The 22272-nt window shown below is 53.9% G+C and overlaps 9 protein-coding genes across 9 annotated transcripts; 4 read left to right on the top strand and 5 right to left on the bottom strand.

Moving 5' to 3' along the window:
• Window positions 1-185: 185 nt before the first annotated feature.
• Window positions 186-4110, bottom strand: SEPMUDRAFT_145920 (PAB-dependent poly(A)-specific ribonuclease subunit pan2). Its single transcript, XM_016903341.1, has 2 exons — window positions 3836-4110; window positions 186-3676 (listed from the first exon to the last, which is right to left on the bottom strand). Exons 1-2 carry the CDS (start codon window positions 3941-3943, stop codon window positions 449-451), a joined length of 3336 nt encoding a protein of 1111 aa, XP_016764868.1. The 5' UTR covers window positions 3944-4110; the 3' UTR covers window positions 186-448.
• Window positions 4111-4803: 693 nt separating this feature from the next.
• SEPMUDRAFT_56413 (DHS-like NAD/FAD-binding domain-containing protein) lies at window positions 4804-5945 on the top strand (the record flags this gene model as incomplete). The annotated part of the gene is made up of 4 exons (XM_016909400.1): window positions 4804-4949; window positions 5036-5143; window positions 5198-5806; window positions 5884-5945. Exons 1-4 carry the CDS (start codon window positions 4835-4837, stop codon window positions 5943-5945), a joined length of 894 nt encoding a protein of 297 aa, XP_016764867.1. The 5' UTR covers window positions 4804-4834.
• Window positions 5946-6198: 253 nt separating this feature from the next.
• Window positions 6199-7834, top strand: SEPMUDRAFT_56411 (metallopeptidase; the record flags this gene model as incomplete). Its single annotated transcript, XM_016909399.1, has 1 exon — window positions 6199-7834. The coding sequence occupies one exon, from the start codon at window positions 6199-6201 to the stop codon at window positions 7663-7665; it is 1467 nt and encodes a 488-aa protein (XP_016764866.1). The 3' UTR covers window positions 7666-7834.
• Window positions 7835-7993: 159 nt separating this feature from the next.
• SEPMUDRAFT_145918 (Dfp1_Him1_M-domain-containing protein) lies at window positions 7994-10821 on the top strand. Its single transcript, XM_016903340.1, has 2 exons — window positions 7994-10360; window positions 10411-10821. The coding sequence occupies exons 1-2, from the start codon at window positions 8489-8491 to the stop codon at window positions 10513-10515; spliced, it is 1977 nt and encodes a 658-aa protein (XP_016764865.1). The 5' UTR covers window positions 7994-8488; the 3' UTR covers window positions 10516-10821.
• Window positions 10822-10949: 128 nt separating this feature from the next.
• Window positions 10950-12799, bottom strand: SEPMUDRAFT_122220 (Pantoate_transf-domain-containing protein). Its single transcript, XM_016901755.1, has 3 exons — window positions 11569-12799; window positions 11265-11464; window positions 10950-11159 (listed from the first exon to the last, which is right to left on the bottom strand). Exon 1 carries the CDS (start codon window positions 12690-12692, stop codon window positions 11700-11702), a length of 993 nt encoding a protein of 330 aa, XP_016764863.1. The 5' UTR covers window positions 12693-12799; the 3' UTR covers window positions 10950-11159; window positions 11265-11464; window positions 11569-11699.
• SEPMUDRAFT_33280 (autophagy-related protein 12) lies at window positions 11015-11628 on the top strand (the record flags this gene model as incomplete). The annotated part of the gene is made up of 3 exons (XM_016908534.1): window positions 11015-11159; window positions 11265-11464; window positions 11569-11628. The coding sequence occupies 3 exons, from the start codon at window positions 11015-11017 to the stop codon at window positions 11626-11628; spliced, it is 405 nt and encodes a 134-aa protein (XP_016764864.1).
• A 385-nt stretch (window positions 12800-13184) lies between the features above and the next one.
• On the bottom strand, window positions 13185-15902 carry SEPMUDRAFT_145917 (kinase-like protein). Its single transcript, XM_016903339.1, has 2 exons — window positions 15146-15902; window positions 13185-14925 (listed from the first exon to the last, which is right to left on the bottom strand). Exons 1-2 carry the CDS (start codon window positions 15421-15423, stop codon window positions 13449-13451), a joined length of 1755 nt encoding a protein of 584 aa, XP_016764862.1. The 5' UTR covers window positions 15424-15902; the 3' UTR covers window positions 13185-13448.
• A 2094-nt stretch (window positions 15903-17996) lies between these two features.
• SEPMUDRAFT_76239 (ubiquitin-conjugating enzyme E2-21 kDa 2) lies at window positions 17997-19140 on the bottom strand (the record flags this gene model as incomplete). Its single annotated transcript, XM_016910131.1, has 6 exons — window positions 17997-18381; window positions 18434-18615; window positions 18669-18783; window positions 18834-18871; window positions 18997-19052; window positions 19108-19140. 6 exons carry the CDS (start codon window positions 19138-19140, stop codon window positions 18242-18244), a joined length of 564 nt encoding a protein of 187 aa, XP_016764861.1. The 3' UTR covers window positions 17997-18241.
• Window positions 19141-21037: 1897 nt separating this feature from the next.
• SEPMUDRAFT_145916 (proteasome subunit alpha type-4) lies at window positions 21038-22156 on the bottom strand. Its single transcript, XM_016903338.1, has 2 exons — window positions 22003-22156; window positions 21038-21942 (listed from the first exon to the last, which is right to left on the bottom strand). The coding sequence occupies exons 1-2, from the start codon at window positions 22020-22022 to the stop codon at window positions 21204-21206; spliced, it is 759 nt and encodes a 252-aa protein (XP_016764860.1). The 5' UTR covers window positions 22023-22156; the 3' UTR covers window positions 21038-21203.
• Between the last annotated feature and the right edge of the window lie 116 nt (window positions 22157-22272).

Here is a 22272-nt window from a genome sequence, read left to right as displayed (position 1 = left end):
TAGGGCCATGACCACACATCTGCACCATCAACCAAGTCGCCGGCATGTCGCGCGTCTCGATGCTCAACACACTCACCACGAAGGGTGTGTGCGTGGCATGCGTACGCTTGCGATTGCAAAGCATCGGTGCCGGACCTCCATTCATCGTTCATCTGTAGTACGTGAAGTCGTTCGGAGTCGGCCTAAGTATTGTTCCATTGATTGTCTACATCTTCTACTGACGCTACCTACTGACAAGGCAAATACCAATATGTACAGATACATGTATGTAAGGCAAGGTCCCTTGCGCAACCCGTGGCCCATGAATTCACTGGGAGAAAGGGCTCCTGATCGTAGCAATTACAAGACCATGGGTACCGACTGTGCGATATATCACTGATGACACTTCGTGTATACCTTACTGTTGGCTCGCTTCGCATTCCCAGGGCTGTGCACCACAGCCACATCATCAACTTTTGTTGAGTGGACTACCTAGGTCAGATACAGTGACAGCAGCTTGGACCGGGTTTCGCAGAGGCGTGCTGGGAGCACTCTCCACAGTGGGAGGTCGAAAATTGGTCGCCCTTCCTGCCGACATGATGCGATCCTTCCACACTTCCAATATGCCAGCATCGCTGAACTCCAGATACTTGAGCCACAGACGTAGTGCTGTTCGTGCATCCTCAATGCTATCGTGAACATCCTGCTGTATGTCCTCCTGTAGTACCGCCCATGCCAAGAACCGCAGCGAAAGTTTACGTTGAGTTCGATTACCTAGTGAAAACAGCTCCTGGGTGTCAATGAGCTGCGCCTCGGGGACGTGGATGTTGATGATCCGCAGATCACTGGACAGACCATGGCCGATGAATGAGCAGCCAAGGTTCACCAGCACCCAAAGTTTCTTGTAAACATCTTTGAGGTGCACCAATCTGTAGCGACTTCTGCCTGGAGACAGATCGCCATCATGCAGGCCAGAGTATTGCGTCAAATAGTCGTCTATCGGCTCATCGATGCTGATGTAGTCATCGATGAAAGGTAGCTCACGATCGAGGCCATCTGCCCGCAGTACCGAAACTCTTGCTAAGCCTGAGCGTGCAGGACGCGTCATGGTCCGCTTGCCAGTTGGCCCAACATCTATCTCCTCTCGGAGGAGTCGTACAAACTCAGCGTCGATTGCCACGTGGACTCCTTTGGTGGGCAGGGTCTCATGGTCGGAAAGAGGTCTGAACTGGTACGTATCCACAATCGCAGGTTGCGCAGGGCTTCGGTACAGAATGCCGGTGTCTATAGCATTCTTCCATTTGTCATCGACGACATGCGCCATGCTCTTGGCCTGGTACGTGATGACCGAAGGTAGCTTCCATTGCGGGTTGAAGTGCAAAGCATCCTCTTGGGAAACTTGGTGAACCAAGAAGTCGTTGAATAGATGCCAATCGCCTTCGCGACTCGTGTCGATGTCGGAAAGTCCAACGTCGATCGTGGCGACAAGGTGGGACTTCTCATTCTCGCTTGGCAGTACATCTGCGACCACGCCCACCAGCTGATAGACAGTGATATTGAAATGCGCTCGCTGCAAATGCAGCCGCAGGTCCTCGCCCTCGTAGCAGAAGAAACGGCCATTGTTCACGATGACACCGATTTCTTTTGGCAAGAAGTCAGGAGTCGACCACAGTTGCCTCGACTCGTTCGTGGCGACCGCGGCATTTAGCATGAGTACGGCGGGCAGGTTGTGCACAGCGCGATGGGACACCATGTTCTTGTAGCCGTTGCATCGCAAGCACCAGCCTCGATGTTGGCTGTGCCGTTCAATCGAGGCTTTCAGCACCTGAGAAAAGTACTGGCGTGTTGGCCGCGATTTTGTTTGCCGTGGTGGATAAGTCAAGTCGTGAGCATACCAGACCTTGTCCATTCTGCTTTCGTAGCTGCACTGTACGCATTGGGTAACGTCAAGGCCAATCGTACCAAATGCTAAATGAAATTGGTCCAGGGACGGCGCCACTCTTTTGAAGTTGTCCTCGAGCTTTTGAAACAGAAAGCGGTTCAGATTCTGAATCATCACGGTCAGCGAGGCCCCTGCCAGTTGTGTCTCGATGATGTTCTGGGCGAATGCATCCGGCTGCTTGTTCAAAGCTCGCAAGAAGTTCGTAGCTTGGCAATTCGGTCCATTTGCTTTTTCGAGCATGTCAACTAGAAATCCAAGCTCGCACAAGAGACAACTCTCTATCCTGCAGTCTCGCGCCGTGTGGTGTAAACTGAGGTTGCGGGCCACCATTGTGAAGCGAAGCAGCTGCAACAACGGGTTGGCGTACGAGTTGACGATGTGAGTCTCCAGTCCTGCAAACTTTGTCTTGTTGTAGTATCGGAAATCGAAGTCTTCCACACCAAACCTACTGTACTTGATTTCGACATTGCGGTACAAAAATCGGGCATCTTTGACAGTCTTGCCATCCACCTTGAATTGGGTCAATGCCTTGAGGAGGTCTTCACTCATGCGCCGATGTGGATCTGATTCTGTGTTCTCCACCTTCGACTTCTCGCTTAGAAATTTTGGAGCTGAGAGAGGATCAGGAAGACTTTGCTGTACCAAGTCTGGCGCTTGGTGGCGCAGCCTGGTCCGTGGGTTTGTTCCGACCTTGCCAAAGTCACAAGTACGAAAGGAAGAGTCAAGATTGTCGATGCGAGGCGTGGATGTTCCAACCTGGTGAATCAGGCTGTTCGGCCAATTAGATAAGAGTGTCTCCCGGTAGTACGGCATGCCTACTGAGCTCACAGATGTAGTTGCCGTCCACTCTATGTGCTTGTGACTCGCGATTAAGTCCGGAAACTCTGTTGAGTTTGCAGAGTCTGTGAATTGCAGCTTGTTAGGTGGGCCCCAAAGTATGACACTATTGCTACCATCCGCCAACGCAAAGCCCTTTCCAGATGGCATTAGCTCGAGGCCTGTGAACTTGGGTTCCGTTGGGTTCGCATATTTCATGTTCGGCACCTCTGGATTCTGTATATCGATAGCTTGGAGCGTCCCGCTTTGAGCCAGTACAATGCAAGTGGACGAGAGTCGTGGATGAAGCCGCACGTACGCAGCTCCTGACTGGAATGGTAATGGTGGTGCAGGCTTCCTGGTCTTCAAGTTGTATACACGAACGAGACGTTCCAACGCCAGACCCTGATACTGCATTTGGGCCCAGCCGCAGGTCAGCAGATAGTCGCCTCGGGCGTCCATGTCGTTCACAACTCCAGCGTACGCCTTCCAGCTGTGGACGACGGCGAGCGACTTCGGATCCAACAGGTGGATAGAACCGTCGTGGGCTGCAGCACAGACATATTGACCAGAAAAGCGCATGAGTGTGTAGGGAGCTGAGCCAGTAGGGGTACAGGTGTCAGTCACAGTGCCCTTTTCGACGTCAATGCGATACATCTGTGTCTGGCATCCAGCCACAATCAACTCAGTGGCATCCCGCGTGGTGAAGCTCATACAACATAGGTCGGTCATACCGTCCAGTGCAAGGTGCCATTGTGTCAGCCCCCGCCGTGAGGAGAGATGCACACTTCTACTTGCCACGGACACCACCCCTCTGTTGCAGAACAGGATCTGTTTGACTGCTGCACTGCCTTGCGCTCCCCGGGGAGAGCTGCTGGAGTGAGCTCGAAACGAAGTGTACTTTTGCAACTCGGGTCCATAAAAGGACGTTATTCGGCCCTATATCGCGGATAATCAGGACTCAGAGCGAAGCAGGACGGCGGCAGTTCAAGTTGGCGCGGTATGTCCGTGAATGATGGTGTAGGATAGAGGTGTGGCGTCGTAGAACGAGTGCGTCGGCGCGCAGCACCGTCGACAGCGTCTCGCGGGGACACTTACGGTATCACTGCCTGTCCACAGCAGGTCCTCGGATGGGTCAAAACAGAAGGTGGTGAGGTACGTGCCTGGGTTGGTCAAGCGTGCCGCCTCATTCCAGTCTGCCTCCATTGCGCAGAGTGCGATATGTGCCCTGTGACATTGCGACCTGCGCAATGACAATCAGGTAGCGTATCCGAGGTGCGGATGCAGTCGTGTCAGAAGAGTGCCAAGGCAGTCAGTTACATGCGTGTGAGGTGGAAGTCAGGTACAGGTAGGTCAGGCAGGTGAGGTAGGTGAGTCGGGTGGGTAGAGCAGTATGGGTAGGTCAGGTAGGTAAGGTAGTCGGTACAGTAAGCAGGTAAGATACCTGTAGCTGTACATGTAGCTGACAAGTGAGTGAAGTGAGTGAAGTGACAACTGAGCAGAGAGGCTGATGAGGATTGACGTTGACGCGCCAAGCGAGGATGCAGAACAACGATTGGGAAGGAAAGCGGGACGAGGGGAAGCGGGACGGGACGGGACGGGGCGAGTCTAGGTTTGTAGCACGTGCTCAGCGACCCAAATCTGCACCTCCAACCTCCGACTTATCTCGGGAGTCGGGACCCAGTCTCCAGTCAACGAGTTGCCAGTCACAGGCTCACAGGTATATAGGTCACGTACAGTACCTGAGGTAACGCTACCAGGAGATACAAGTAGGAGGTAGATAGATAAATGGTAACCTCCATCCGACTCAAGTCGACCACACTGCAGCGACAAGGTACACTCCCGCTGCCATCTGCCTCTGCATGTACATGTAGATACCTAGCTGCAGACGTTTGCGCCGTCACCGTCAGCGTCACAGACAGGTGCAACGCCAACTCTTGACCGTGCACATGTGAATGAGGTTTCGAGGTTGTGAGGTGTCTAATGAGTCTCCCGCATGCCACTCATGCCTTTCCTCGACTCTCTTGTCACCTTCCACTCCCCTCTGCACACGTCTTGACCAGACGATTTGCACAATCCTCGGCCTTATCCACGAATATGGCAGCCCCCTTCGCCGGTCCGGAAGCCGTCACAAGCTTCCATGAGTGTCTCAAGAAATCCTCTCGGGTGATGTGTTTGGTAGGTGCAGGACTCTCTTCTGCATCGGGCTTACGTAGGTGATTGCAATTTGGGGACTTCCCATTGAGCTGACATGACCTGCTCGAAACCTACGTGTACGTGTACTGATCGATGGAGTAGCAACTTTTCGAGGCGCAGGCGGGCTATGGAGGACGCACGATGCCGTCTCACTCGCATCACCGGCAGCGTTCGCAAAGGACCCCGCTCTGGTGTGGCGATTCTACAGTTGTCAGTATCACCGTCACGACCGATCTGACCAGCACACTGAGTAAGTATGTATAGACAGGCGACATATGGCACTGCAGGCCTTGCCCAATGCAGCCCACTACGCGTTGGCTGAACTGGCTCGTCGAATGCCAGGCTTCATCACTCTCAGCCAGAATGTGGATGGACTGAGCCAACGAGCTGGTCACCCACGGGACAATCTTCAGCTCCTGCACGGAACCCTTTTCGAGGTGAAATGTACCGACCCAGGCTGTGGCTACGCGGCCGAAAATTTCGTTGATCCGATCACTCCTGCTCTGGACATTCCGACACCAAGAAACCCCGAATCTGCCATGCAAGACATCAGCGATGCTACGGTGCCGCTACCTGATATACCTCCCGAAGGCCTTCCGCATTGCCCAAGGTGTACGGAGTCGTTGCTGCGCCCGAACGTGGTCTGGTTCGGCGAACAGCTTCCGGTTGCAGTGTTGGACAGGCTCGACGAGTACCTGAATGAGAGTGATCACATCGATCTCATCATGGTTATCGGCACAGGTGCCAAGGTCTATCCGGCTGCTGGTTACATTGATCACGCTCGCTACAGATCTGCTAAAGTGTGCGTGGTCAATATGGATCCAAACGATGTCCCTCCCGGTGGCTGGAAAAAGGGCGATTGGTTCTTCCAAGGTAAGCTTAGATCCTGGCGGCTACGCCTAACGACTGCAAGAATAATGTAGATGACATTGTGTACTAACCTCATGCAGGTGATGCAGCCCAGCTTGTTCCAGAGCTCCTCAGGCCTATCATCGGGAATTTGCCCTCTTAATATGCCCAAAGTGTCAGTGAAGGGGAGACTACGAACGACAGTGTCGGTAGATTTCAGACTTCGTAGCGGCTACATGTGTTATTATTGTAGTGCATATCTGTCGGTATGAGGTGGAGGTAGGCGTTGGACAACGTGAGCACGTGCGTGATTGCCTCCGGCGCCTAATTAAAGTGTCAGTCGGCTCCACCTGCACTCAGAACACATCTTCCTCCACTACCAGGTAGGTGTCACGCTTCTTCGACCTTTTACGAACATGAAAATATCGCTGCGGCCGCCCTTGCGCGGTCTCATATCGCCGTCACCCGCATTTCGCAGCAGACTGAGTTTCAGCAGATCAGCTGCGCAATGCAGTCCTCCCATCTCTGCCGCCGAAGTCCAATTCGGCCAGCCTCTCCATGAGACACATCCTCATCTGATCCAGCCGGGACACATCACGCCTGGCATATCTGCGCTCGAATACCATCACAGACGTGCTGCTCTGGCACGCAAGCTGCCGCAAAACAGCGTAGCAGTGCTCGCTGCCTCGACTTTGAAGTATCGCTCCGGTGCGGTGTTTTACGACTTCCACCAAGACTCCAACTTCTATTATCTCACTGGGTTCAAGGAACCCGAGGCGGTCGCGATTATTGAGAAAGGGCTCTCGAATGTCGAATACACCTTCCACCTATTTGTGAGGGGAAAAGACGAGCGTGCCGAGCTCTGGGACGGTGCCCGCTCGGGCGTGCAGGCAGCGCAGGATGTCTTCAACGCTGACGAGGCTGGTGATATTGACAACGCTGGCGCTGCAATCTCACAGCTGGTGGATGGTGCAAAGGTAGTCTACACGGACATAGGACACCCAAGCCGACATAGTGCCCTGAGTCGGCTCATCGGAGGTCCGGCAAAGGTGGATGGCATAGCAAAGCTGTGGCAGCATGCCAGCGTGAGGTCTTTGCGACCAGTCATGAACGAGCTGAGGCTGGTCAAGTCTCATGCTGAGCTAGATTGTATGCGCAAAGCTGGCTCTGTTTCGGGGGCTATCATCAGCCAAGCCATGGCGAGCACGCCTTCTGGTGAAAAGCAGCTATGGGCAGATTTGGCATACGGCTTCCGCAGTAATGGGCTCGACGGTGAGGCATATGTTCCTGTCATTGCGGGTGGCAGGAATGCGCTCAGCATACACTACACGCGCAATGACGCGCTTCTGCACGACGGTGAATTGGTCTTGGTCGATGCTGGTGGCGAATACGGTGGGTACATCACGGACATCACTCGAAGCTGGCCGGTCAATGGCAAGTTCACAGATGCCCAGCGTGACATGTACAGCATGATTCTCCAGGTACAAAAGGCTTGTCTCAGCCTGTGCCGCGAAGATGCCGCGACCTCGCTGGACAAATTGCACAGCATTTGCGAGCACGGTCTGCGAGACGGGCTGAAGTCGTTGGGCTTTGACCTGTCCGGTGACGCTTTGGGCAGACTGTTCCCGCATCATGTCGGCCACTACATTGGCCTTGATGTTCATGACGCACCAGGCTATCCACGAACCGACCGGCTCACGGAGAACCAATGCATCACCATTGAGCCTGGCATATATGTGCCGGATGGGGACGAGTGGCCATCGCACTTTCGTGGCATGGGCATCCGGATCGAAGACTCCGTGATTATTGGTGCAAAGAGCGCTGAAATTCTCACACGGACGGCTGTGAAAGAAGTTGACGAGATAGAGAATTGCAGAGCATGAATGTGGACTCGGATGTGTGTGTGTTTAGGTACCTATGTGTGTAGGTCAGGTAGGTAAGGTACAGGTATGCATGTGTGTGTACATGTATGTGTGTAGCAATAGTAGTAATATCAGGTAGTTCCTGCCAATGCCATTGCCATGGTATAATGGTACAGTAGGTAAACATAACAACAACAATGAACCTGACTCTCTCTCTCTCTCTCGGCTTGGCGTCGCTACGCGGGAATCTGCCTCAGCTCCATCTTCCGTCCCGGCTCTTGACATGGACTCACTCGCTCCTCGACACACCATCCAACTCCACCATTGACACTGGCCTTGGCACTTGCTATCGCTCTTGTTGTTGTTGTTGTTGTTGTTGTTCTTGTTCTTGCTCTTGCTCTTGTGGTTTTCTAGCGAGGCGTACGGCGGTTGTTCTGCTTTTACCTTCCTGACTTCTGCTCTCCCGGGCTTTGTTGATCCGGTGTTGTGACCGCTCAAGCTACACGCGGCATCGCGTCGTCCCCGCCAGGCCAGCTTTGTACACCCACCTCAAGCGGCTGCCAGCATTGACTTGTTGCCCCAACAGACAACAGACGCCCGTCATCTCCCTCCTCGCCCTCTCTGCCCCTCTCCTCTCCTCAGTCCACACGACGCCCGCGGACGCATAGCGGCGGCAGCAACACTACCACCACCAGCATCACCTCGTCGCGTGCGTCCGTGTCGAGAAGTGGGACCGTGGAAAAGTGCCATTCGCAGCACTCAGGCTCGCGCATGGCAGCAGCACGAGCTGCCACACGACTCCCAGCTGCTCTCACGCCGAGTCCAAATTCAGGTGCTTTGCAGGATGGCAAGCAGAAGAGCGCCGCTGGCCGCCGTGCCTAACGCCGTCAACTCGCCGATGCGCAGCGTGTCTGCCGTCAACGGGAAGCGAACGCGTGCCCACGCCGGGGAACAACAGTCTGTCTATGGACAACCCCCAGTCAAAAAGCACATCGTCGAGCTGCCTGCTGGCAACGAAGAGAATGTGGACCCACGGAGGAGGATTGGCGTTCCTGCCCTTGGTCTGGACAAGCTAGAGGAACCCTTCTTGAAGCGCGCGAGCCATGCTCCTCCCACGGCGTTTGAGAAGAAGCTCGCGTCGGTTCGTGACAAGAGGACCACCCCCCAGCATACACAGCAGTTGCGCGAAGGCCGCTTGCAGAAGCAGCATGCCGATAACATCGAGTCCATTCGCCAGTGGCAGAGACACTACCGTCGCCAATTTCCTGGGTTTGTCTTTTACTTTGACAGCGTGTCCGATGAAATTAGACACAAGGCGGTACATAAGGTCCAGGCTCTTGGTGCTCGAGAAGACAAGTTCTTTTCTAATGCCGTCACGCATGTCGTGACCTCGCGAGCCATCCCTACTGAGACGGCGAACACCAGTCCGGACCATGACGAGAATGAAGCCCTCCGGCAGCGCAGTGTACAACAATTGTTGCCCAATACCAATCCACGTCGGCCCACGAGCGCGTTGGACACTCACATCCAACGTCGATCTCAGCTTTCGCTGGCATCCGTGCAGCCCAGCCTGGAGACTCGTCGCACGCAGTCTCACAGCGCTGATATATTGTCCAAAGCACGCGCGCTCGGCACCAAGATCTGGGCTCTGGAGAAGCTGCACCGCGTTCTCGACACCATCTTGGACAATGATGCAGGCGAACATGCTGTTGACTCTCGTGGCACGGCTGTCAATCGGCCTCCGAGCAATAACGCCCGCGATGCTGATCTGGAACAGCTGCTGCGCCACGAGAAGGTCAAAGGTCCCACCGACCGAGACATGACTGTTGCCACGCAGGACGTAATCACCTTACGAGGTTGCTATATTTACGTGCACGACATGGACGAGAAAACGAAGCCAGTCATGGTGCGTGACTACTCAAAACCCCAGACCAAGGAACAAGGCAAATGGCCTCAATTTAGGTTGTCCGCCCCTGGCCGATGTCCCTTCATCGAAGATCCCGCGTACGCCAAGAAGAAGATGGTACAAGAGGACCGCGAAGTCCTAGAGCCTCGGGACGTGGTACAGCGCAAGACTAGAGCAGGAGTTGCTTCTCAGCTTGTGCCACCCCTCGCAACCATTACAGGGAACGAAATGACCCTGCGAAGATCGCCGCGTACGTTGGCACAAAATGACATGGCTGGCATGACGCAGCCGCCGCCCCCTCCATACCCAGGAGTCGCGAGACGACAGCCGTCCGTCGAGGCCTCTGCTACCTTCTACAATAGTGCCCAGGCCAACATGCGTGGTCCTCCGCGAATGGTTCGCGGGGAGCCTGTCGCTTCGGGTGTACAGCCATCGAATGTGACCTCTGCCATCCGCTCTCAGGCCGTATCCTCAGCTGCAATTTCTTCTACGACCGGCCTGAGTCGCCGTGTGGGAGACAGCCGCGAAATGTCTTTGCTGAAACGCAAAGTTCTTACATCTACCAGTATACCCACATCGTACGCCAACGATGTGCGTGCTGCCATTAACGATGATTCCGCGCCACCGCCTCGCGCAGCGAAGCGAAAGGCTCAGGAAACTCTTGGTGTTGTGTACGAACACGAGAATGGCGGTACTGGGGCTCGACAGGCGTGCGCCACTACTGCTCAGAAGCGCAAGAAGGTTGTAGAAAAGGAAGCGAAGCCAGGTTATTGTGAAAATTGTCGTGACAAATTCGATGACTTTGACGATGTAAGTCCAGCCACGGTCACGTTCATATACATTGCTGATGGGTGACGCAGCATATTGCCTCTCGAAAGCATCGAAAGTTCGCTACGGCGGCTGAAAATTGGCAGGAGCTCGATGAGCTTCTGGCTCTACTGAAGCGACCTCACAAGAAGCGTTAATCACCATGTGCGCGTGGCAAGGGGGGACGAGACGACGACAAACACGAGAGGAGCATGCTCATCGTACTGTATCTTGTATCTCGCAGGCAGCATAGGCGCATTTCTTTCGAGTCTTGGCGTCAGCACTGTATGGCTTCATGTTGCTTTGCAAAGAGCACATACGTAGCGAAGGGCGCAGGAAGATGCAATGGACGCTCCCGAGCTGTTGGCATTTGTTGTTGTTGTTTTTTTTCGCCAAATGAGCATCAATGTAGGAGGTAGTAGTAGAGTGTAGAGATTATACCTAATTGGTCTGTTTGACATGGCCACCAACCACTCTCCCCGAAGTACGCTTGATTCACTTTCTCTGTTGGGTACCTGACATTACATGTAGGTACATGTACCTACTTACATAAAGGTATCTGACCTGACCTTATTCTCGCTGGGTTCCTTCTGTTGTCATACACCCACCTTCACTCAGACTCTCTTGATCAAACGACCTGGAAACAAACACGCGTCCATGTCGACGTCTCCCGAAGATGATGTTCTTGAGCGCGAGGGAGCAGATTTGCCCATGACCATAGCAGCGTCGGTGGTGCTCGAGCATTTACCCAAGGATGCTGCCCGAGCACTGGATACCGCAGGTGACGTCGAGCAAGCCAAAGGTAAGTGAGGTACAAGATGTACATCTATATATATATACCTCTTATCATCATCATCATCATCATCACCATCATTCCGCTGACGACCCTTGGCGAGCACATATGTAGTCACCATTCGACTGTCTCCTTTGCCCAATACGGCCCAGCTCCGACAGCCGCGATTCAAGTGCTCTAGCAACCAGCGATTCGAGTACATTGTGAGGTTTCTCCGACGCAAGTTGGCCCTCCAGGATCACGAAGCTGTCTTTTGCTATGTCAATTCCGTCTTTGCGCCCGGTCTCGACGAAGCGGTTGGCAACTTGTGGAGGGTTTGTGGCTCTCCTCTCCTCTCCTCTCCCTTCTCTTCTTCTTTCACACATATGCATCGACGAGGGGTGGCTGACGCGCTATATATCCTGACCTGGTACGGCAGTGCTTCAAGACAGGCGACGAGCTAGTCGTCTCCTACAGTATCACGCAGGCTTTCGGATGATGATGATGATGATAATGGTGACTATGATGCAGTTGCACGCTGGCTACACGGTGACACGCAATGTGTGCAGCTCATGGGTCTGCGTTGACGATTCTACGGAGCTCAGCTACATCCTTCTCAGGCATCGGATACGTGTGTTCGGGGGCAGGATAACTACGCTCCTTGACTTCTTTGCCATATTCTCGAATCGCTCGTGCCGCTTCTCCCCACATATCACCGTATTTCTTCACAAACTTGGGCAGGAATCGACCCGTGGGGAAATAGCCTGCCATGTCTACTTGCACCAGCACTTGACCAGAGCATGCATTTCCCGCGCCGATGCCGATGGTGGGCACATGGAGCTGTTCAGTCACAACGGCTGCCACTTCGGCGGGAACTGCTTCGATGACCATTCCAAAAGCACCTGCATCTTGCACTGCCTTCGCGTCCTCGAGCAGCTTCAGCGCACTAGCTACCGACTTTCCTTGCACGCGGAATCCCCCCAGAGCATTCTGTCGCTGAGGCGTCAGGCCGATATGTCCGAGCACCGGTATACCAGCTGTTGTGATTTTGGAGATTTGTGGCGCTATGGCGACTCCTCCTTCTAGTTTGACTGCATGCACGTTACCCTCTTTCACCAGCCGAATGGCAGATTGCAATGCTTGCTCCGGTGACACCTCGTACGAGCCCATGGGCAAGTCTCCAATGCGGAAGGGTGCCGTGGCACCACGAGCAACACTTCGACAGTGTAGTATCATCTCCTCCAACAACACACTACTGGTATCTTCCAGCCCCAGGGCGACCATGGCCAGACTGTCGCCGATCAGAACTACGTCCATGCCCGCATGCTCGGCGACGTGGGCGCTTGGAAAGTCGTGAGCGGTGATCATGGCAATGGGCTCCTGTTTGCGGTACATGGTCTGAAGTGTTTGGAGCGTGACCTTCTTTCGTCCTGATGCAATGCCAGCTGCCGAATGTGACGAATGTCGAATGCTTGCGCTTCTGTATCCCACCGCTGGCGTTCTCCACACCGCGCTTCTCGCACGGACAGAGCTGGTGACGACCGCCGAGGTACGTGATGCCATTGCTGTACCAATAAGGGAATATGATCGGAAGACGCAGGCTTGGAGCGTGGTGTAGAGAGCAAGGCATGCGATCTGACACCTCCTCACGGCGGCGGAGGGTTGATGAGCGAAGGGAGCAAGATCGCGCAACTTGATCGGGGGAGCGGCGGGAATGTCGACAAATGCATCTTGGTGGGAATGGCGGAACGCAGGTGGTTTCACTGTGCAGTGGGCTGCATCGTAGTTGTCAGTATACCTAACTAGAATCCCTCGGTAGAGCCGAGACGGTTCCCGATGACAACAGACAACATGGAGACAACAGACAACAGACAACATAGAGACAACAGACAACAGACGACAGACAACGACAGACAACGACAGACAACGACAGACAACGACCGACAACGACCGACAACGACCACAACAACAAGAATACAAAAACCCACAATGAGGTCGTTGGGCTAAGCCTAGTGGCATGCAAACTCCGTTGTATGTGAGACATTTGTTGCTGTTGTTGTTTGTTGTTGTTGTAACAGTAGATCACTAGCAACGACATCATATAATGTACATTCTATGATTACTTCGTGGTTATACCATGTATCAGCTCATGCTGTTCCCCCGCGTGACTCGTGACGCCTCGCTCGCTCGCTCCCAGATGAATTGTTTCCAACCTTGGACCTGGAGATCCGCGCTCCAAGCAGAACAGTATTACAAGTAGAGAGGCAGTCGAGTCAATGGTAGACTCAAACTTGCCCATGGATGACGAACTCAAACTACTTACCCATGGCTAATGATCACTCGCGCTCCCTCCTTTCCCAGCACGCCTCGTTCCTTTTCCTTCGCCTTAGGGCTCCGGTCTCTGCCCTTTTTGCGATTGAGGAAGCCCAGCATCCCAGACGGTCTCTCCGCTCGGCGCAGGTCATCACCAGGCGCTACCATTGCTTGGCTTTGATTGGCCATATCTGTCCAGCTGCCGTGCTCATTGAGTACCACTTGCACACCCCCTCCTTGAGATGTGCTACGTGTTGACCCTCTGGGCCGGTGCTGCTGGTAGGCTTTGGTCGACGTGACTGGAGGAGTTGCTGGAGCTATGTTTTCGTAGCGTATGGCTCTGGAGCGAGGAGACTCCCTCGAGTCTGGCGCGGCATGTTGAACAGCATCCGCCACAGACGGTACGTAGTTCTCGGGAGGGTGACCGACAGCGACACCAATTTCAAGTGTTCCAACAGGCAGAGGCGGTGATCCTTCCGGTGAATGTGTAGAAGACCGTGTTCGAGACGCACTGCCCGGTGTTTGCGACCTAGGTGTGGGTACCGCCCTCGCTTTCTCCAATGTATGCCGTGCATAATTGGGATCTCCTGGCCCTTCCGTTCCCCGCGGCAGACGAGTGGAAGATTTTGTTGCTGTAGGAGAGTCTGAGACCGATGCAACTGGGCTGCGGTCTTGCGGTAGAGCCGTGTAATTGAACGGCTCAAACATAGTCTCGATCATGCGATGGAGCTCATCGGCTCGTATTTCCTGTTGCGTCGCGTCCTCTCGTAGTTCAGCCCTCGGCTTTTGTTTACGAGCACGAGCTTCGAGGGGTGCTTCTTCTAGGAGAAGCTCCTCGAGATCGTATGTTGCATCAAAGTTGGTCTTTTCACTCGACGGGCAGAAAATGGGCTCAATCTCCTTATTTTCCAGCGCTTCGAAGTCAATGTCCCTGAAGAAAGGGTTGTCAGTGAACGTTTCAAAGCCAGCGGCGCCTATCCGCAGGTGCTTGTTCTTCTCCAATAGCGAACTGATGGCATGCAAGCATGGCATGGACACCGGCGGTGATGTTACAGGGAACGGCGGGTCCGCTTTGACGATGGCTTGCGCCAGAGCATCGTGATGATTGGCCTCAAACGGACGCTTGTTGTAGATGCACTCGTAAAACAGCACTCCCAGTGACCACCAGTCCACTTCCGAGTAGTATCCCTTGCCAGCGTAGACTTCTGGTGCCAGATATGCCAATGTTCCCGACTTGCTCGTGAGCGGCTTGCCCGGGGTGATGTCGGAAGCAACATTGAAGTCGGCCAAATGCACATGCCCCTCTGAATCCAGCAGCACGTTGTCCGGCTTGACGTCGCGGTGGACAATTCCCTGCTTGTGGATGTATCTGAGGGCGCAGCCAAGCTGCGATATCCAGAATCGCACCGCCTCTTCGGTGAAAGTTTTCCGCGAGATGTGAAATCGCAGGTCGCCGCCGTTCATCAGGTCCACCACGATGTAGCTGCGCGCACGTCAGCTCATGGCGGCAGGAAGTGGTTTGGAGAGGACGGAAGGATGGAAGGCAGGACGAAAGGACGAAAGGGCGAGAGGAAGAGGAAGAGGAAGAAGGAGAAGAAGGAAGGAGAAGAAGAAGAAGGAAGAAGGAAGGAGGAAGGAGGAAGGGAAGAGGGAAGAAGGACGGGAAGATGGAAGATGGTAGGAAAGAACAAAGGACAACTTACAGATATTCCACATCCTGAAAGCTGTACCGCAGATTGCACAAGAACGGATGGTTTAGGTGCTCGAGCATCCGCCGCTCTCGTATGATATTCCGTACACTCTCTGACCGAACCACCTCATCTTTCCTGATATACTTGAGCGCAAACGTGAGCCCCGTGTCCTTTCTCTCCACAATGCGCACTTTGCCAAATGCGCCCTTGCCGACGACCCGCAGCAGACGGAAGTGATTGAGGTTGACCTCATCGGTGAGGACTACAGGCTTGCCATTGGAGTTGCCCATCTGTAGCCGCGGCAGGCGGGCGTCACTTCACCCGGAGGAAGCTGGCTGTGGTGGTGGGGGAGGAGCGGATATTCGAGAGGAGGCCCCAGAAAGACAGCGGCGCGCAGCGCAAAGGCAGTACGGTGCGACCACCTGAGCCAGGTGAATACTCTACGACAGCGACCACTCCCTCACGGCGTCATCGCTCGCAAAAGACGTTCGCCGCCCAAGTGTCGCAGTCGACGAGCTGAGGAGGCCGGGCTTGTGAGAGACTGAGGGAGGGGACTTGGAAGGCAGACACACGGAGAGAGAGAGGGAGCGAGGCGCAGGCGCAAAGAAAGAGGCAGGCAGGCAGGCAGGCAGCGAGAGATAGAGAGATGAAGGTAGAGAGGACGAAAGAGAAAAACGCTCTCAAGTCAACTCTAGCCCTGGCCGCCTACAGACCAGTAATTGAATGCGGTGTTTGCGACGAGTGCACGGCCTTGTACAGCAGCGTGTGTTCGTTCCAGGCGTTTGGTCGTCCAGATTAAGGCGCGATCTCAATCAAGCTCCCCGAGACAGCGTGGGAAGCGATTCCAGTGCTGAGTGCTCCCGTTACTGCTCCGCGCACGGTGGGTCGTGAAGCAGTAATAATAGCACTGGGGTAGGAGGAGGCCGTAGTCCAAACGGTGCAGCAGCAGGACGGGTTTGGATAGCGGACTATGGCGAGATGAGCTGTGTGCTATTTGTGGGCGGGCGAGGGGCATTCGATTATGATTATGATTGCGAAAGAAAGTGTAAGTTAATCAATGCGTGCGCACAGGTAAAGGTACCTAGGTCAGCGTAGGTGCCGTAGGTTTACACCTCCACGCTCCACGAGGGCCGCTTGCATGTACTAAAGAAGAACGATTCCGACCAGGTTCATGATGTAGACACGGGTACTGATGACGATGACTTGCTCCCCGGGGCACGAAGGACCAACAGACGCTGCCAACATATTGCCATTCCGACCAACCCCTTTGCGCTCAACCTCTCTCGCACACCCCAGTAGGAGGGAGGAGGAGTATTAGGACGGAGGGAGGGAGGGAGGGAGGGAGGGAGGGAAGTACATCCAGTCGTGGTAGTACATGCCATCCATGTTACTGCTGTCTCGCCGTCCACGCCACGCGTCACTACTGGGTACAGGTACTGAGGTACCTAGTGAGGAAGAGTCTTAGGACTGCCTGGACTGGACTGGCAGAATGGAAATGGGCAGACTTGACGCAGAACGGACCGTCTGCGTGCCGCCCCCTGGTACAGCCACGTGAGTATTGAGTATACATTAGGCAGCTCACACTTTCTCCTTGCGAGGAAATGCCGCTCGGCAATTCAATCTCGCACCTAGGTACCTAGTACCACCTACCTACCTTATGTACCTAGTGCTTCATTTATCCCGTCGCACCAGATGTGAGTTGGTACGAGGCAGTAGATCAAGGGAAGCAGCAGTGTTCGTACTGGACAATACATACCTAGGTAGGTACTGTGTCTGTACCTGTTCTATGTTGCCTCCGGGCTACATACCGTACCTATACCTCTACACAGACAACCCCACTGCCCACAATACCCTGACCCAGAATACCTGGACACCTGAGGTTGTAGGTACCTAGACTACCTCCTACCTAGACTACCTCCTAGACCTTCAGGTAATAAGGTAAAAATGCTCCGCAAATGATGAGCAAGAAACGCCTCCACTCCCGTCCGACTCGTTTTTTCCTTTCCCGGCAACCGGTGCGCGTTACAACCACGTGGCCATGCACGCCACAGCGGCCACACCAACGCCGCCTCCTCATGGGCGCTGCGGCGAATGAAAAAGAGTTGCGACCCATTTCAGCAATCTCAAACTGTCACACACACACAAACACACAGAGGCTCCCCTTCCAGAAGCGTACGGGATTGGTCGGACCTCCCTCCAAGCTGCAAGCCACACTTGATCCTCCCGCCCGGCGGTGAAACCTTTCGAGAAAACAGCGACTTTTTGGGGTGATCCCCCAGGGCGAGGATCATCTCCGGCCTTTCCTGGCGGCTAAGGTACATTCAGGTACATGTATACCACCACCACAACGTTGTGTCAGGGTCGGCAGTAGGAGGTACGTAGGTCGTGGGTTGAAACCGCCGTCCAAGCAATTAAACGTGTTGCTTCTTCGCTGCAGAAGCACCGCTATCGCACATGTAGGTACCTCCTACCTGACCTGACATGAGGTACGTGCTGAGCAGCTGAGGTAGGTACGGGTGCAGGTACAGGTACATACCTTGGTACCTGGTCGGTATGGAAGCCAGCTAATCAGAACAGTACCTTACACACGGCTGCAAGCAGCAGCTCTCGGTGGGAGAGTGTGACGGTGAGTAAGGCAAGGTATTGTGAAGATGCCATGCAGCATTCGCGGGTAAGGTACCCATGCACGTGCTCACACCAGGATATCCCTCCTTCTCACGCGGCATGCATAAGTCATGTAAGGTAATGATGTGTGAGCCCAGTGACCAAAATGCCGGTATCGTGTCACGCCTGGATTTTCCAGCGGTGTACATGGCACAGTGCCTGGTCCGCGATAAGTGACGAGAAGAAGTGGAACAACTCGCCCATACATGTACTTAGCATCAGTGAATAGTTTAGGGCCTGCGACATGTCTCGTTCGTTGTAATGCAACAAACGCTCCATCCATTCGTGCTTTCTCATGAGATTATCTTAAATGGTATAGCCCTCCCTCCTTCCCTCCCTTGTTCCTGACTCCGATGCCACGACATAAGCTCCAAAACCACATCATCTGGCACGCCTGGGTGCTGTCACTGAGTCCTTGCAAACACTGGAGCCTAGAGAGCCTGGTCATACCTCGTCCATGGTTCCTGCTGGTTCGTCGTCGTCATCATCGTCAAAACTGCCCACGCTGCTCATCTCATCGCTATCGTTGGAGTCGTTACCAGCATCGTCAACGCTCTCTTTCGAGGCGTACTTGGTCACATATTCTGTCCACCTGTTAATATGAATGGTCGACATCAGGATCACGAGTATCCTGACCTTTGACTTTGGCATCATAGCCCTTCGAGTCCCTCATCAACAGCGCAGCTGCTTCGCCATTCAAGGGGTCGGTAGGATTGGGATACCGCAGAAGTTGGGGCAGGAAAACCTCAAATATGTTGACCATATCGTACATCGGCGACCAGGTCTGGTTGATGACATCAAGGCAAACGCTGCCTGATCTAACAGAGATTATCAGAACCGCGACATGCAGGTTACGAGGGACATTTCGTACAGTTCGTCGATGTTGGGATGGAATATCCGATTCACAAACCCAATGCTGGGACTCTTGTAAGGGTATTGATCCGGTAGCTCTACGTGAATCTTCCAGTGCCCGCCGACAAAAGGTGCTATATTGAGTATCAGTATCATTACATCACATGCAAAGACTCCCACATACTCTCTTCGGGACCTTTAAAGCGTACGTAGAACTCTTGCCTAAGCCCTCGTCAGTGCTGCCTTCAAGGCCAGACTAGTACGAGAACAAGATTGACGGACACTGCTCAGATTGACGAGTCAGCATGCTGGGCCGGGGACAGTGCAAGGAAGCAAAGGCCGAGAACTCACTGTTGTCGTTGACCAATGTGACTTCATAATCACTCATGAGCATTTTCATGACCTGCCCATTGTCAGCGGGATGGCTGTATGACCCAGAAGCACCACTATGCTTATACATCTGTCTCTATCCTGCGCTTAGGACTACTCATCTTGCCGTCTGCTCTCAACCTCCCCGGCGCTCGGTAGTGTTGTCGCCAATCGAAGTCTTGGTACACGTGTGGGCACCGGTGTATCTTTGGAAAGCAGACCGCCACTCAGATCGACTTCGAAGGCTGGTTTCGTGGCTAGTGCGGAAGTTTGGTGGCTCGAGATGATCACGTCAAGCCGTAGGTATAGGTAGGCAACGGGGGAGTTGATCACTGGAGCCAAGCGGCTTTGTTCTTATCGGCGCGAGGAGCAGGGTCCGATAAGACGGCTGAACTTGCAGCGGGTGCTGGGACTCGGTATGCGATTGCGGTGGGTAGGGTAGCGATGTGGTAGTAGGAGCGGTCTCGTGAAGTAGGAGTTATCAAAGATACCTAGGTAGGTAGGTCAGGTAGTAGCAGGTAGGGTAGGCTACTAGGTAGGTAGGAGGTAACCGCGCGCTGGAGGCTGATGATGGATGCTCGTGACAGAGACAACTGGAGGCAGCAAGTAGGAGGTAGGAGGTAGGAGGTACCCCATGATCGTTACGGTGTGCCGGGCCTCGGCCCGTCTGGGAAAACTCTGTTACCAACCTCATTTCTTCGTGGTCTCCCATCTTCCTCCTTCGACCACATCCTGTCTCCAACAAGCGGTTCGTCTTCATATCAAGTCTCTGGCCGACGCGGTCTCTCCGTCACACGATAGGATTTACCCGCCATCCTTTCGGACACTGTGATAACGTGGGGTCTGCCTCCCTCATAGTGAACCTGATGGCTTTCCGAACAGTTACGTCGGAGACTAAGATATCTGTAATACAATCGACCCTCAGTTCTCCTCTTCCTCGATGCCAACGCTTTTCCCCCTTCTTCTTCTTCTCCTCCTCCTCCTCCTCCCCGTATTTCTCGTGGGAGTGGGAGAGCATGCCATCCCTCGTGGCCCCTTTCAAGAATTCTTTCGCTTTGAGCAGCCCCAGCGTTCTCCACCCAGCGACGAGCTTCTTTGCTCTTGTATACGACCACTCATCGACATTCTTGAGATAATTCTGATATGCGTGTTCGGTCCTCGCCGTTTCGCTTTCTTCGATCTTCTCGCCGGAACGATAAACCGCCTGCGATGGTTTAGTAACAGCGCCTGAGCTGCCAAATACTGTCCGGGACAGAAGTTATAGCGTAGAAGTCCTTGAAAAACAACGTCTGAACGAGCACGTATTGCGCACAATGCAGCTCTACAATAGATGCAATGTGTCGCTTACTGTCGAATGGCTGAAGCAGATAGCGGTCATCTTCTAAGTTCAAGCCATCATTTGATTGCTGCAACAAATCATGATATAGCAGCCGAGAGAATGTTTTCCCTAGCTTTCGCATCTCCTGTAATGCAAGGCTCATTACCGCTTTACTACTTCTTCAACAGCAGGGGACTAACCGCCGCATAGGCGCTCGCTGAACTTCAGAAACGAACAAGCCCAATATACCTACTTACTTGCAAGCCTTGACCGCTGTTGCCAGTTGATGCCGCGATACCATCGAGCATGAGTAACGTGCGTTGAGTTTTTGTCCACACGGATCCATTCATGGCCGTCTTTTCCGAGGCGGCCTCCAATCTCAGTCACCAACCATTTCTTGGTGATGGTACAGGTCGCAATGGCATCAGTGGAGGCGCATGAGAACACGAGCAAAACTACTTTCGCCCATAGCTTGAAAGAAATCTTGGGCGTTCATGTCGCTCTTGTCGAGTTGAGGTCAACGCCGTTAATGGTGGTTGCTGATCCTTTGCGGGGCGCCATCGGAGACAGCAGTGTGTCGCGACAAATTGGATAGGAGAAGAAGTAGGCTGTCGAAATTACATGGGGATTGAGAATGCAAGTTGGCGAAAGACACGATTACGAGGACGCAGTCCAATAGATGTGCGTTTTCATTCACACGTGCGAAGTGGGCTCAGTATTTGGCTCCACGTTTCACTCTATCGCAAAGATGCCAGTAATATGAGCATGCGAACCCGTCCTTTTCTCCCTCGGTAATGCTGCGGCGTGCTTGCCGCTTCAATGCCGCTATTGTACATACATTGTTTGCTCGTCGTTAGTGTCGTAGGTCTATGCCACTGGTTCATCGCTTGCTGCTTTCCCCAGACCGTGCTCTTTGAGTAGTGAATCAATTTCTTCGGCCGACCACAGCTTGTGGTAGATGGTGCCCTTTTCCGTTCGACCAACCGTGGCGAACTCGATCTTCTCGCTGGACAACTTCGTGCTATCCATTGTCTTCGACAGCACCTTGACAGCCAGTTCGCACGCCTGATTGAGGGTGCAGTCCTCGTTGTAGTCCTGCTTGAGCAAAGACTGTGCACTTGCACTATTTGACCCGACACTGGTGGCCTTCCAGCCAGTGTAGTTGCCGCTGGGGTTCGATTGGTAGAGTTGGAAGTTGCGCTGGTGGTCCCAGCCGGCATAGATGAAGGAAACACCAAAGGGGCGCAGACCACCGTGCTGCGTGTAGCCCTGCTTGAGATCGCACAGACGGCGCACGAGCTGCTCGCAGGGAATGTCGGCATTGTAGGTGAGCAGGTAGCGCTGCGCAGCCTGGCGCGCGTAGTTGATGAGAATGTTGGCATCAGCCGTCATGCCCGCGACAGCGGTGATCATGTTGTCGTTGAGGATGTACAGCTTCTCGGCGCTCGTATCTTGCTCGAGCAGCTTGCTGGTGACTTTCCGTTCGGCGGCGAGCACGATGCCGTCGGTGGCGAGGATGCCGAGGGCAGTGCCGGCGTGTGATATGGCCTCGAGCGCATATTCGACTTGGTACAGGCGGCCTTCAGGGGAGAAGATGGTCGTACGGCTGGAGAAGGAGAGATCAGTATGGAATAAGTACGCGTGCACGAGTGTATAGTATGCCTACCTGTCGTATCGCCGAGACATGACGTGGTGCGGAGAGAGCTGTCAGTCGGTAGGGGAAGATGCGTGTTGTATTGAGGGAGGGAGGGAGGGAGAGAGGAAGTGTGTGTGTGTGTGTGTGTGTGTGTGTCTGTGGTCGATGATGGATGTCGGTGCAGTGTTGGAGCTGTCAGTTGAGCTCTCTTCTACAGTGAGGTAGGTAAGGTAAGGCCAGGCAGTGAGCAAGACGCGTCCTGAACTAAATTATGTAAGATTGCTTAACGAGGCTTTGATT

Source organism: Sphaerulina musiva (genome assembly GCF_000320565.1).
Source record: "Sphaerulina musiva SO2202 unplaced genomic scaffold SEPMUscaffold_1, whole genome shotgun sequence".
Classification (NCBI taxonomy): Eukaryota; Fungi; Ascomycota; class Dothideomycetes; order Mycosphaerellales; family Mycosphaerellaceae; genus Sphaerulina; species Sphaerulina musiva.
Note: the sequence above shows the minus strand (reverse complement) of the source record. Positions and strands in the feature narration are given on the sequence as shown.

Coding starts and splice junctions, on each gene's coding strand:
- SEPMUDRAFT_145920 (XM_016903341.1), bottom strand. CDS start 3,943: ATGGAGGCAGACTGGAATGAGGCGGCACGCTTGACCAACCCAGGCACG. Junction 3,677..3,835: donor TGTGGACAGGCAGTGATACC/GTAAGTGTCCCC, acceptor TCCGCGATATAG/GGCCGAATAACGTCCTTTTA.
- SEPMUDRAFT_145918 (XM_016903340.1), top strand. CDS start 8,489: ATGGCAAGCAGAAGAGCGCCGCTGGCCGCCGTGCCTAACGCCGTCAAC. Junction 10,361..10,410: donor AATTCGATGACTTTGACGAT/GTAAGTCCAGCC, acceptor TGGGTGACGCAG/CATATTGCCTCTCGAAAGCA.
- SEPMUDRAFT_122220 (XM_016901755.1), bottom strand. CDS start 12,692: ATGGCATCACGTACCTCGGCGGTCGTCACCAGCTCTGTCCGTGCGAGA.
- SEPMUDRAFT_145917 (XM_016903339.1), bottom strand. CDS start 15,423: ATGGGCAACTCCAATGGCAAGCCTGTAGTCCTCACCGATGAGGTCAAC. Junction 14,926..15,145: donor TTTCAGGATGTGGAATATCT/GTAAGTTGTCCT, acceptor ACGTGCGCGCAG/CTACATCGTGGTGGACCTGA.
- SEPMUDRAFT_145916 (XM_016903338.1), bottom strand. CDS start 22,022: ATGTCTCGGCGATACGACAG. Junction 21,943..22,002: donor ATGTCTCGGCGATACGACAG/GTAGGCATACTA, acceptor CTCCTTCTCCAG/CCGTACGACCATCTTCTCCC.